Below are 14,947 nucleotides of genomic sequence, written 5' to 3' on the forward strand. Positions count from 1 at the left end.
AACCATCTTTGTTATTGTACACAGACACAAAAGCTAACATATATAGATCCACAGCCATACGTAAGAAAACAAATGAGAATACTTGTTCTTCATGCAAAATCCAGCTAGGCCAATATATTGCTACACGCATGTGGTATTTGATTGTTTCAACGAGGCGCGTTGACGCCATCATTCGAGAAGAAAAGGAGGAAGAACGAACTGGGTTCGCGCTGGTAATCTAACCGGTCAGCGCTGCAACCGCTGTTGTAAATATAACCTGTAAATAGTTGCTCGTCGTACTGACTCGTCCTTCGCGTAACAATATTATAAAATGTATGGAAAGTAGAAAAGGCAAAACTCATAAAAGATGCATGTACAGTGCATTCTTAAAAGCAATTTACAGAAGCTGAAGTGATTTAGTGAAGCCATTGCAGGAAAGCTTTCATAATGAATAGTGGTCACACCTACGTTTACAAAAAATGCAGATCCATGAAGCTAAATTGGGTACAAAGTCTAGTAAAAGCAGGAAACTCCGCGAACACATAGCATGATTGCAGTGATGACACACACACACACACACACACACACACACACACACACACACGCACACACACACACACATACACACACGCATGCACACACACACGCACGCACACACACACACACACGCACACGCACACACGCACGCACACACGCACACACGCACACACGCACACACGCACACACACACACACACACGTACACACGCATGCATGCACACACACACACACACGCACACACACACACACATACACACACGCATGCACACACACACGCACGCACACACACACACACACGCACACGCACACACGCACGCACACACGCACACACGCACACACGCACAAACACACACACACACATGCGCGCTCGCACGCACGCACGCACGCACGCACGCACGCACGCACGCACGCACGCACACGGCAACGGTTGTTTATCTGTTTAGATGAACAAAGGACCAAGCACACGCGCATACGCTACTTTCGGTTTCGTTTACCTGAAAGCCAACATACGCCAGAATTATTACCTGTATACGATAGATCCAGGAGAAACCCGTGCACGCCATATACAGGCTTGATCATGTCCTCGCGGCTAGCCCGCTGTGCAATATCAAAGGAGGGCCTCATAAAAATAAAAGAATGAACAGTCATTACCTGCAGCACGTGCATGACAAATCGCATCCCTGCACCGATAACTCGCCATGCTACTGCTGCAGCCTACGGCACAGCAAATCCGCTAAGCCAGTGTAAGCACTGAAACTGCACGCGTGGGCGGCAGCATTATACATGTTTCCTCATTGGGTTCGACGGCTCTTGAAAGCTCTTGGTTATTCCCTTGGGTACACAGCGCAGCATAAATAAGGTACGACCGCCTGCCCTAGGCGCACCGCTCCAGGGAACGAGAAAAAATATCAGTGAGTCTGCGCTTGAACGTTACTACAAAATATGGCCGTGGGCTACAGACAGGCTCCTGATGCCACGAATAAGGTTGGCAATGGGGGATGTGTGTGTGTGTTTTTTTTCTTCAACATGGACATATTTCTTTGCGGACCTTCATGGGCCTGTACTTTCCGGCTGTTAACGGAATCTGCTAACGATATGGTTTTGGTTTAGCACAATTTTAACAGCCTTGTAAGAATGTTGATATGTATCATGGATCTTATGTGAATCCTTAAACCTTATGCAAACCAAGCCAGAGCAAAATAGAATTTGAGGTACTTCGCGTTTCAATGCGGGCGAGAGGGTTAGTGTTTGTTATGGAGACAGCGCAGCGAAGACTCCCACATATAAATATCCAGGACGAAACACAATTCGAGGAGTCATTGCAGAGCACATATGCAATCATATTAGAGAAAGGGGAGAGAGGCTCTACAAACAACAACAAAGGGGCAGCTCTTTGTCTTCTGTGGGGTTTGTCTGCGCATCAATTGTATATATAGCGCTTCCGTAATAACGGGTAATTGTGTGCATATATTAACACGAATTTCACCAGATGGAGTTGCACCTTTAAAGCAAACGACACTTTGTTCCCTGCTTCATTGCTGATTTCGTATGGATTTGGCGTATCTGGGATATGGCTACCTATGAATGTAACCTCACAAGAAACGGGGAAATTTTGTTACATTGGAAAATCGTAACGAGTCGCAAAACGTATAAAAATATAGGTCTCAACGAGACAAGCGGGGAGAATGAGTCGCAGAGCAGTCAAAATAACGGTGTGGGCCTAATTAGCGAAAATTTAGTGCAAAATTAACCACATTACAACCATAGACTACCCTCCTTACGGTATCGGCCCACTTCGCCTCTTGGTGAAAAAAATATAAACAAAGAAAGCCGTGTCAATCGAATTCGACGCGTTAGAAGACAACGTCGACGTTCAGGCGCGTAAAAGAAAAGCAAATGGATGAACCCGACATGAATAAGAAAAAGATCCGGAAATAAAATGTAAGTCGACGATGGAACAAAGAAAATAATGCAAATGGTGCAGAAATATGAATTATGCAATGTGCCATCGTCTTTAATCATCGCACTTTCAGTACACATAACTACACATGCCATGTACGTTGCTATGTCTTCCTTCACGTCGACTTTGGTTAACCTGGCTTCTTTTTATCTTATTTTACATTTGTAGCGTTTAGTGCAAATTTGTCAAATCGGAGAAGTACGTGACACCGTCTAGAGACGCCAACATAAATTTAAACACAGATAATGAAGTAAAGCAACGCCTTCTTTTTTCTCGCTTACGTTTCAATGGTCTAATCCATAAACACTCACATATATATTATACCACGGTTCTGACTAAATTATGTCCTTACATGAAAACGTAAGAATGCTTTTAGGCTATTTACATTGCATTGAGAACATACCACGACGTGTGTATAAGTAACCACACCACCAATCGATTGCGAAAATATACGAGCCAAAGATTCCTTTTTAGACTAACAGGAAGAAAACACAATAATCGATTCTGGAAATAGCGGTGTTTGATTACCAGTTACCAGCCATTAATGAAATATGTTTAGTGGTTATTGACGTATTGTTTGACTCCAAATACTCGGTTCTTGTCCGCATCTAAAAATTAGCAAGGTTCACACGATGACGTGAACTCATCCAAAAAATTTAAATATAAATAAAGGATTAGAATGTGACAACGTATAGACCTTACGGGGTTCAGACTTTGGGTAGAGATGCAAGTTACTCCACGAACATCTTTACAGAGTTTTATTAGACGCACTGCACTACATCAGTTACAGACCCGCACATTTTCACAAAGCAATGGTACACTGTTCACCTTGCAAAGAAGTGAATCAGCAATTACTTGCATATCGAATTTGCATCGCGGTATGGTTTGAATCGTCGCAAGAAATACGCACAAAAATGTGGAAAATTGCAGCAAGAAACCAAACGTGTTCAAAAATTAAAGTATAAGGACTATCTGCAAATACTAAAACGTATATTGACAGGCGTGCAGGAAATTATTTTATTTTATTTCTTCTAAGAGTGCTTGGAAAAGAAAAGAAATATTAATATGTGGGAAACATCTCTGCATGAAGATGCCTTCTGGCATAGCATCCTCCTTAAAAGCAGATTACACTTCCTCCTCCGTGCGCTAACTACATTATATTACTCATTTATACGCAGCCACATGATCCACTGCCTCAAATTAGGGTCACACGTACTGCGCTCACATGTCCTCATTGAATTAAAGTCAAGCCCGAGCCATTCGCATTAATAATTTCGTTCTACGGTTGTCGCTTTGTATTGCGATTCTTCTTGATCTCACGAGTTATTGTTTATCTAATCTTTATCTTTATAATATAGGCATTATCTCCTTCAAAATGTATACTCGTGTCCTTCTTATACTTACATTAGACAGTTACCGCTAACATCTTCTCTGTAAAATTATATCTACTCACTTCACCACCAACCATAGCTTGATCTTACCTAGTATTTGTACTAATCATGGCGCATCCACATTGTATATTTTTCAGTATTATTTGGAATATTTTTAACTCCCATAAACAATCTGTAACTTCCTTGGAAATATTTAAGAGAAAGTTGAACATTTCTTTCAAGCATGTATAATAACGTCTACCTGCCAATATTTTCTTGTCTTACCTTATGAAACCTTTGTGTTTTGATGTTATCATCAATGCATTTTTTGAAGTGCAATGTCTCTCTCGTTTGCTTCGTTCTCGCTTCTGCATTTTACTCATTTTACTTGTATACTAGGTACCACCCACGGCGAAGAAAACTTTGAACCTCCTTCTCCATGTGCATAAATGTGTATAATTTGTATTATATGCGACCAACCTAAATTTGATATTGAAAATGCGACGAGCAGCTTTACTTTAGTGGGCTTTTAGACACCGTTGTTCTTACTTTGCCATCTGGAAGATTAAACATACGTGCAATTAACTACAAATAACTGGAGCAGACAGCTTGCCTACACTGGAACACCCACACTTGAGAAAGCAAGGGCTTTATCAGAAATACTTCATGTTCTGTTTTCGCATGCTCGAAAGGTGTTCCGCGCACCTTGGTAAATCTGAGAAAATCTTTGTAGAAGATATTTTGTGTTATATTCAGGGCAACCTGATTGCTCTTTAGGCTATACCGGGAAATGAAGCAAGTCGATGGCTGGAAGCGAAGCCGAGGCCTCAATTTGGCATGACTAAAAAACGCGGTACACATTTGGGGACTGAGGTTTGCTTTAAAAACAATGTGTTAACCCAGCAATGTGTGGAGCATTTGTAATAGCTCACTTCTCGATGTCGGGCGTCCAGCTGCCAAATGTCACAGTGAACATTTTGTGGGTCCTTGCCTTGTTTACAGGGCGCTGCTCGAAAAGGATTGCGTTCCCTGGAACCCAAACAGGCCAATTGAAGGTTTACATAGAAGTATCTTTTTTTTTCTTCAGAAACAATGGGGCTAACAACGAAAGTATCAGCCAGGAGTCACTGTTTCAAACAACGTATTTGTATTAGTAAGAGGCCCTGCTGCCCTCGTATTATCCGCATAGGTACTACCCACCGCTGTAGTCCAGTAAAGAGCTATGGCGTAACGCTGCTGATTTAAGGGTCATGGGTTCATCCCCAGCTGCGGTGGTCGCATTCCGACGGGGGCGGAATGCAAAAACTCACGTGTACCGTGCGTGGGGTGCAAGCTGAATCCCAGCCGGTCAAAATTATTCCCGAGTCCCCCACTACGGCGCACCTCAATATCATATCTTTGTTTTTAGCACGTAAAACCTCATAACACACACACACACACACACACACACACACACACACACACACACACACACACACACACACACACACACACACACACACACACACACACACACACACACACACACATATATATATATATATATATATATATATATATATATATTAATGACCGAGACTTGTCGAAAGGTTGGTTGTAAATTATCTTGTTATTCCGCTGTTGAACACCTACTATGTTGTTGAATCTGAGGCTAATAAGCGGTTCTTTCTTTTGTCTGAAGTGCTCTTTCGCTGAGCATGTGAAGAATGAGAAGGCCGACGAAAACGGAAGCAGAACGAAGTCTAGTTTGTTTACGTCACTGTTGTCCTTTGCGCTAACTAATTAGCCTAACTAGCGCCAGCCCAATTAGCCGCGCTGCTAAGTCGTTTTACAGTGGCAGTTATCTTGCGCTTGCTCCCATACTCCTTTTGGTGTCCGCCGCTATCCGTTACTCGAATTACAGAGTGCTGTGCCAGAAATGTTTTTTAAGAGATCGGGAAAAAGTCGCCGTTCCCTTGAGAGAATTCGAGCTCCGCACCCAGAGAGAGAAAGCAATAAGAAGAAAAATAGGAAGGTTAATAATGTGAGCATCCTGTTTGATACTCTACAAAGGGGGTAAGGAAAAGGAGGAAGCGGAAAAAAAAATCGCCAGTCAAAGATTCCCCCACAGCCACTCCGCCGATGCAGCTGCAAAGAGTAGTATTCAGCGCCTGGAAAATAAGTACTGCGCGTGGCCTCTTGAGTGCACGTTAATATCATAGGCTTACGGCACGTTCTGTAGCTTATCCATAAACCAGCGCGTGGGCGAATGGTTATAAACGAAGTTCTCAGTAAGAAGCGAAAGCCAGGATAAGGAAGAATCGTTCCATCTGTGTTTATCCCACCACCCTTTGTATTTTATATCTGTCAACACATGTAACTGCTTTGAAGCAATAAGCTTTGAAAGCACCGGTAAGCCGGGAAGCATCGGCTAAACAAACGGAGACGACTCAGTCTAGAGGCTCACTAAAAACGTTTACTACCACCGATGCCCTACAAAACAGTGAAAAACTTACACGGTTGCCAGAGATTACACCTGCTATCGTGCTGCTGCTTAGCATTATAGGCGAAGGTGCAGCTTCCTTTGTGTGCGTATTTTTCGTTCTACACACTTACAGGCTCCACGTCGAGTTCCCTCCAGAGTGGCGGCCGCGCTCCCACAATCGTGCTCGAGCCCCCTACACTAGTGGAGTTTTCGAGCGACGAGGGCGCGTTGCTTCCCTGTTCTGCACATGGCCAACCACAGCCCAACATCCGGTGGGAGAAGGAGGACGGCAGCTCTGCAAGCACGGTGAGTAAAGAGCGGTGGCGTGGACTGCCCGTGTAGTGCGCAAATCTCTGGCATCTGAGCAGGGCTAAAGATACCGCGAAAATTTCGCGTTATTACTTAGTCTTCTCGGTGGTTCTGCAAACACGTACCAGGATCTGGTCATGCCTGCATACGTCCGCTTCTGTAGGGCCTCTGTGATGTCCTGCCCACATGTGCTCAGTCAATTGTTTCTGCAATTGGGGTCAAACTCCGATTGGCATCTTTTGAAAACACGGACTCAGCGTGTTTGAAAACAATGCGACAAATAACAGCTATTCAGATTAGAAAAAAAAAAACATACTGGTTCCTTGGTCACCAGCCGAGTTTCAGATGAAAGCGCTTGCCACTGTAAAGTCTTCCATATAACATACCAACCTCATATGTTTATAAGACATTTTAGTGTTGCCTTATACGATGTAGCCGCAATGCTACAGATGACATAAGTGTTATCTAGAGCTCAGTTTTTGTATGTTATTGAGTAGTCGCGTAATAAGTTATATACTTGTACTTGCATTCTGTGCACAAGTATAAGTGTGAACTTATGTGTTCTCGGACGATTCGAAATAGATTTATTTACTTATGCAACTGTTCATAGTTATCTACCGTGGCTTCCTACACTTATGTTCAGTTATGTTGTGTTCGTGCTGTCTGACTGCATACATTGTTTTTCACCACAACTTGGATTTCATTTTTTTTTCTTATGTGGGGCAACTATTAGCCGGTGCCACCAAAGGTGCCAACCTCTCCTAGTGTAACTAGCCACCCACATTCAACACCTCTTATTAACTTGTATGAATAATTTCGGAGGTTACATTACCAGCGTGTGATTGCAAAAAAAGAAGTGAAATCTTGTAAGCAAACTTGATTCCGTTAATTATCGCTTTCAGGAAATAATGCATGCAGTAAAATACGGCCATCGCCTGGGCAATAAAATTGAAGCTATCGCTGCCAGGTAGTCGTATTCGATGCGCACAATACGACAGTTTTTTCTTTCACTAATGTTATTGATCATGTTTCGCAAAACGCATTCCTTTATGAAAGTTTTGTTTAGTGGCGTCGTCTCAGTATAAAATTAGCAAGCGCCTATGTTTCCTTTTTTTTTCTTCTTGAACTCTTCGTAATGTGTCGGGGTTCTAGCATGGAAGGCTTGACGTCTTCAATTGGCCTACTAAAAGCACCGTTAACTGGGCCCAAAGTGCACTCCAGAGAGATGAGGCGAAAATCGTGCTTGACTCCATGACCAGCCCACACTCTCAAGAGAGCAATTGGAGCATACCACGGTATACACCCGTGAATACAAGGCAGCTGAAAAGAAATAGGAAAGGAAAAGCCGCCCAGAAGGAACATAAAAACGCGCTCTACCTTCGCATGTATACTGTGCAAGGGGCCTTTCTTTGCAGGTTTTTTGAGAAACCGGTGTATTTTGTCTTGTTCTTTGAACCTGTGGCTATCTTTTTTTTGTTTTTTTTTGGTTGCAGGTTCCCGGCCTCCGAGAAACTCGATCGGACGGCTCCCTCGTTTTTCCGGCTTTCAGCGGATTGCATTTCCGGCCGGAAGTGCACACGGCAACCTACCGCTGCGTCGCTTCCAGTGCGCTCGGACTGGTCAAAAGTCGGCTCGCACACGTCCGTGGGGGTGAGTGCCCAGAACCCTGTATCTAAACGAAGGCTCGATACTTGAGAAGCCGCACAAACTCATACCTCAAATGCTGTCCTGTTAACAGCCGATGGGAGGCCCTGACAGGCTTTCTGTACTAGATTTTTGTTTGCTTCCTTTTGCTAAAAACGCCAAAAGTTTCGGGCCACAAGTTTATCTGTGCGAAAGGTCCTTTGATAATGACGACGGATGTTGACGCTAATAAGCCGACTCGACCTTATTTGGTGGTCGGGCAACAGGTGGGCTACCGCTTGAGGCAGACGCTTGTTAAATCGCCTCTTCTTCCACTTCCCCTTCGCTTTTGCGAACTATGCATGTTTTTCGGGTAGTTCTCGTACAATCCAGTACTCTACGCCATCGAGCGTAGAAAGAGTAACCATAGGGCCCAGCTCTGTCGGCACAGTAAACGCACGCCGTAAACATAATTTAAGATAAGTGCAATTCCCAATATTTTAAAGTTATTTTCCTTCTGTAATTCTTTCCATGTAATTTTGCTCATTTCCACGTAATAGTTCGAAGCACTGTCACAACCACTTTGCGGGTGGTATAGCACAGTTGCACGATTGATTAGATCTGTGAGCATAAATTGATCGACTACGTACTTTTTGCCGAGTGATATATTCTTGGCCCTTATAATTTTATGCGCTGCTGTAGCGCTAGATCAAGCCCTTAATTATTGTATTTAGGATTATATGTTTTCATCTTTCAAGTGTCTGCATATAGGAGTTGAACAAGTATTGTCAATGTAGAAGACAAAGATACTTGTTCACAGGGTGTCTTCTCTAACCGGGCGATATTAAGCCGTATGCAGTTCACCAAGCGCGTTAATTAATGGAGTTAGGTGTAGCTTTGTCACGCCACTGTTGTTTTTCTAATTGGCTACGATTACTCATCTCTAGCTGCTTATCTTCAGCTGAAACAGTTTTGGTGCGATTGCGTTTTGTAGATTATCCCGCGAGGCCGAAGAAGAAAACTAGAAATCATGGGATGCTTCTCTCTCTCTCTCTCTCTCTCTCTCTCTCTCTCTCTCTCTCTCTCTCTCTCTCTCTCTCTATATATATATATATATATATATATATATATATATATATATATATATATATATATATATATATATATATATATATACGGTGGTCACTCCAGAAAGTGATTAAGGCGCTATTGTAGTATTTCCGTTCTATTGGCTTATTACAACCCAAGCCTGCACTCTCATTAGACAGCCCGCATCTGCCTCGTGTTGCGCATCCTTTCCTTCGTTGTTTTTTTCGTGCGTTTGCTTTCTTTCACCGCTGCTATTTCTGTCCTTCTTCGCCCCAATTACCCCTCGCCCAGTGTAGTGTAGAACATTTGAAGGTTCTCTGCAAATTAGCCTTAGTGAATGCCTTTCCCATCTCACTCCTCTCTCTCTCTCTCTCAGAAGAAGAAGAAACAAAAGTATGTATTGAGAAAGCAGTTTCTTTCTTCTGAGTAGACTGCTCCAAGCATGGATTAATCCTACCGCCTTGTACACCATGGCCGTGTATTAAGCCGTGGAGCACCATGATCCTTCCTGCGTTCGTTTGCGCTGAGTCTTTCGCACGGATCAAAGTGTTCCCTTATCTCGGGAGCCTCAATCGCGATCATAAGCTTGCGACAACACGTTCATGCCACCTGCTGGGAGGCCTACGGTACCCTGTCACATCGTACACGCTTGTTTGCGAAGACGATCTTTTTGTCGACCGTGAACTCTCGGCAGTCAATAGCGGCATGCTGCAGACATTAATCCCGTAACACCAATCTCCACACGTGTGGACTAAGCTCACAGTATGGTGGTGTTAGACAGTGCACACCCCGTTAAACCTTCTTGGGATTAGCAGAGTATCCGATGAAGGGCAACGGCTTGTTAGGGCGCGTACTGCCAGGTGAGTGAGATCGTGTTTGAGCAATGGCCCGGCTGGACTGGTATATCGCCGCCAACAGGAGGCTTACGTCTACGTGACTTTTTTTTTTAACGTAAAAAAGCAGACACAAAATAACACGCTGCTGATGTCCGCGCGAGTTCTTTATTTACTTGTTTATTTATTTATTTATTCATTTATTTATTTATTTGTGCACTTTCTCTGGTGCTCCATTTGCGTGACATGAAGTGAACAAGTAGTGAACCTCTTTAAAAAGCTATAAAGTGGTTTGGTGCCTTCGCAGCGCCACGATATAATTGATATATATGTTTCTTGTAGATGTTCTACTTTTCCCCATATCACTCCCTCTCTCTTGCCCTTATCGTTTGTGCATTTTACTTCTCAGATTATCCACCTAACTCGAAATTGAAGTGGAGATTGAGCATTAGACGCCCGCTGACTATATTGTTGCACGTCGCTGTGCGGTGCTAAGAATTTTCCAGCTTTGTTTTCTCTGTAAACGGACAAGTTCCCCCGCAACGCATTACGTTTCCGTTAGCGCCACGTAGCACGGCCACTGAAAAAAAAATTATCGTGAAAAAAAAATTACCGCCAGGAGTAGTAAACAAACCAGCCTTTCAGATGTAATAATATTACCATGCAGGTCTCCGTGGGAGCTGTCAGTGAGAACAGCCGCTCACTGAAGCGCTCAAACGCAGCGTCTGCGTTCGAGCTCAGCGTTCGTTCGAGCTCAGCGTTCGTTCGAGCAAAGCCGTGTCACTAAGCTGAAAATTGCGGGGTTTCTTCGGCAACGCGTTGCAAACAAGCTTGAAACCGTACCTCGAACCTAGCAAAAATTACATGGCTGACATAAGCTAGCGTGCGCATGGCTAAAGGTGTTAGTCCCTGTCAAATGAAGAAAAGAAGTTTATGGTAACGTCATTCAGCTACGCCTATACGGACCGCCCGGTATACCACGCTTGAACTACAGACGTACCATGTAAGAATGGAATGCTTCGTTAGAATTGCATGTGTCCGTGAGACACGTAGTAACTTTCAGAAGGCAGCACGTTTTTGAAGCCAACAAGACGCTAATGTTCCATCGTAAGAAAGCTCGCTGAGATAAGGGTTATCCGCGTCTATACATTTTAAGGTTTCTTCCGGGTTCGTAGGCAACTATTCTGCCCCCGATAGACGGGCAGTGGCTGCAGCATTCTGCTAGGCGTTCGACTGAAATCATTTGCCTGCGACTTTCACTGGGCTCCGCGCCAATGAAAACCGCTATACAGAAGATGCGTTTCCCACAAAGACAGTCTTTGGAAGTCACCCCGACACGTTAAGTCAGTGGCTATGATGTTGTGCTGCTGAGTACGACGTCGGAAGTCAGATCCCGGCCGCGGTGGCCGCTTTCTTACGGGGACTGAATCCAAGAATAATAACAATAATAATAATTTTGTACAGTGTAGAGGGTGTACGTTACAGAGCGCCAGGTAGGCAGAATTTACGCGGAGTCCCGCACTGCGGTGTGCGTAATAATCAGATCGTGGTGGTCGTACGTAAAACCCTATAACTGAAATAATTGTGGCGCCAGTTACAAATGGGGAAAATGCAGACAACAAGAGCACCATTGCACCGCTACAGCACCTCGGAGTGTATATGCACGAAGCGTACGCGAATTCCTTTTAAGTGCTCGCAGTCGGGTTGGCGATGTCGAAGAACGAATAATCGATTAAACGTATCCCGCAAATTGATTAATCTTCATCGATGTCCAGGTTTCATTTATCGGACTTAATCGATTAGACATGTCAGATTAATCGTTTTCTAGAGTTTGACAGGAGTGACGCGAAAAGTTACGACCTATTTAAGAGGCAGAATTCTTGTATCTTTTGCTTCGGACTATGACCTCTTCCTTTCGAATGACGGCAGCCAAACATTCTTGAAAGGGCGTCTTACAGAAGCTGCCTAAACCTTACTTCGGTGTCACGATGCCTTATTTCGAGTGTCTACTGATTTACTGACTGGGAAACACGTGGACCATATTCCTATTTACGTTGCCATCAAAGGTTTAAGCAATATGTCTTCCTCTATGATTTCTCGAGCGATTGATTGTCCTGCATTTGAAGCCTTTGTGAACACAGAATGCAAGAGCTGCCTAACAGGTAGCATAGAGCTTGTGATTGCGAATGTGATGCATTCGGCAATGCGCTGCTTCTCATGGTCAGCTACTCGCACGGAATTTGACATTGAATTAGAAAGGCTTCGATCCGTAGGTGGGAGCGCTGAGAGGAGATGTAGACGTACAAAGTCGATTCCATACCTTAGGGAGGCCAGGCGTAGGCAGAAAAATATATGTCGTCACATGGACAAATTACGCAACGAACGATGTCACTCATGTTGTAACCCTTTGTACCCACGCAAAGCTCTCTCTCGCGCATGGCGAACTCTCCAAGGCCTTCCCTCTTCTACTCAGCAACGCCACACCGTTAAGGCTCTGGCTTTCCGCCAAGGCTGTCGAGAAGTGGTTATTGGGGAACAGTTTTGTGAAAAGGTGACAGAGAACTACTAAAGGATCTTGAATTATACGAGGTTACCTTAATGCCAGTTTGGGCAATGGACTAACCTTTCTCCATGGAAGAATTGGAGGCTGCTCTAGCCACTTGCAGGCGTTCCTCATCACCCGAACCTGACAACATCACGTACGTTGCTATCCGCCACCTTGACCATGAAGCACGAGAGATCCTGCTGCATCATCTCAACGTCCCATGGAGTAACGGAATTGTTCCTTCCAAGCGGAAGCGTAGCAGTCTTGTTCCAACCACAAGCATGGAAAATCTCCCTATGAACTGACATCATACCAAGCTATTGCTCTCGCCAGCTGTGTTGGCCAGTTGATGGAAAGGATGAACCTCATGCGTGTCGATTGGTTTCTTGAACATTACAATATTTATCCAGACATGATGACAGTTTTTCGACGTGGCCGTTTGTCAGTTGACGTCATTGTTCTTGTGTCTTCGACAACAAAAATCATCCAAACATCTCTATTTAGCGCTATTTTTAATATGTGAGGGACGCCTATGATAATGTTTCTCACCAAGTCATTCTTGACGAGATCGTGGCTGTCACAATCCGAGGCCGCACTTTTCAATGGATTCGGAGTTACCTGACTGAAAGGAGCTTATTCATAGTTACCGAGGATGGTAAAACTTCCGACCACTACACCAGCCGTGGAGTTCCGCAAGGTGGCGTGTTGAGCCCAGTTTTGTTCAACCTGGCTTCGATTGGGCTGGTGGAATTCCTGCCACAGTCGGTCAGTCTGTCAAATTGTGCAGATGACACCCGCATCTGGGCGTCAGGAGTAACTCGCCCGCAGGTTCGCGCAAGGTTACAAAAGGCTGCAGCGATGACGTGTACTTCTCTTCAGAGAAAAAGGCCTCAGTATTTCAACATAAATCAATCTTCGCATTAGTCGCCTTCACGCTAAAATCGAAGACTGGATGCCCGGTGCCTAATAATGGCCAGCCTATCTTGTACAAGAGAACCCATCGATCTTTAGGGATGATTGCCGACCGGGAGCTCTTCTAGAGCCCCATGTATTCTACCTAAGCAAGATACTCCTCTGAGTGACTATTTCAAAGCCATTGCTGGAAAAGCATGGCAACCGGAGGTGAGTTCTATGCTTCAACTGTGCAAAGCGCTCTTCATGGGTTTCTTGCATTACAGCACTCCGGTGATGTCAAGCGCCCGGAGGACAAATCTCAGAGTGCTTGAGAGCCTGCCAGCTCAAGCATTTAGAATATTGCTGGTTATGCCGCGATGCGCTTCAACAGCCGTAACAACTGTCATTGCCAAGAAATATCCCATCAGTACATATATCGCCACAGAACCCTTAGAAATCTTTTTCGTCAGCTTTCCCGAGTCCTCTCTCAAGGCCTTGCTTCTCTGTCGGAAAGTAGACCAGATGCAACTTTTTCGGGTATTGTAGCCTCGTACCGATCCTCTCCAATTCTATTTCACGCCTGCAGCAAGATCACCTTGTCCTTTGTGGCGTCTCCGGCAGCCGGAAGTGCGTGTTTCGATTCCAGGAATCGTGAAGAAGTCCCACTTGCCAACTTGTACTCTGAATCAAGCCGCTCTACATCTACTGCATGAGTCATACTCCAATAGAGTTCGCGTTTATACAGACGGCTCCTCAACTCTAACCAGCTCTACTCATGCGGTAATCATTCCGTCGATGTCAATCTGCAAGGAGTTCAAGATCAGCCACGTCGCAACATCGACAGGATCCTTACTTTCCTCCCTCCGTAGCGCAATGCTATATGTGCAGCAACAACAACCGAATCACTGGGTTATAGTCTGTGATTCAATGACAGCCCTGCAATCACGCTTATCATATCTGTGCCATAGCCCACCTGAACAATTGGTAGCAGAGATACGATTATTCTACCATCAAACCGCGGACGGAGGCCACGACATTGTATTTCAGTGGCTACCCGGGCACTGTAACATTGCTGGCAGTGAAAGTGCCAACAACGCTGCCAATGAGGCACATGATGTTTGTGAAGGCACCTCGATACCGTTGTCGACAACGGATGCAGCGCGGCACCTCAGCGGCCTTGCCCATAATAATACTGTAAGAAAATGGAACACACTGGCGTTGACCAGCCAACGCCTGTATGAAATGGACCCGCATATGACAATGCAACTTTTACCTCGTTATAACCGACGGGAAGAAGCGCTACTGTGCCGCTTGTGATTAGGCGTTTCTTTCATACACACCT

General features: G+C 44.6%; 1 protein-coding gene across 1 annotated transcript in view; it reads left to right on the forward strand.

Moving 5' to 3' along the window:
* LOC135900599 (cell adhesion molecule Dscam1-like) overlaps positions 1-14,947 on the forward strand; it is a 196,335-nt gene that overhangs the window by 62,357 nt on the left and 119,031 nt on the right. The window contains exons 2-3 of the mRNA XM_065430027.2: positions 6,446-6,618; positions 8,115-8,271. Coding sequence (XP_065286099.2) covers positions 6,446-6,618; positions 8,115-8,271 — 330 coding nt within the window. The remainder of the gene's footprint in view (positions 1-6,445; positions 6,619-8,114; positions 8,272-14,947) is intronic.

Source organism: Dermacentor albipictus, chromosome 3, assembly GCF_038994185.2.
Source record: "Dermacentor albipictus isolate Rhodes 1998 colony chromosome 3, USDA_Dalb.pri_finalv2, whole genome shotgun sequence".
Taxonomy (NCBI): domain Eukaryota; kingdom Metazoa; phylum Arthropoda; class Arachnida; order Ixodida; family Ixodidae; genus Dermacentor; species Dermacentor albipictus.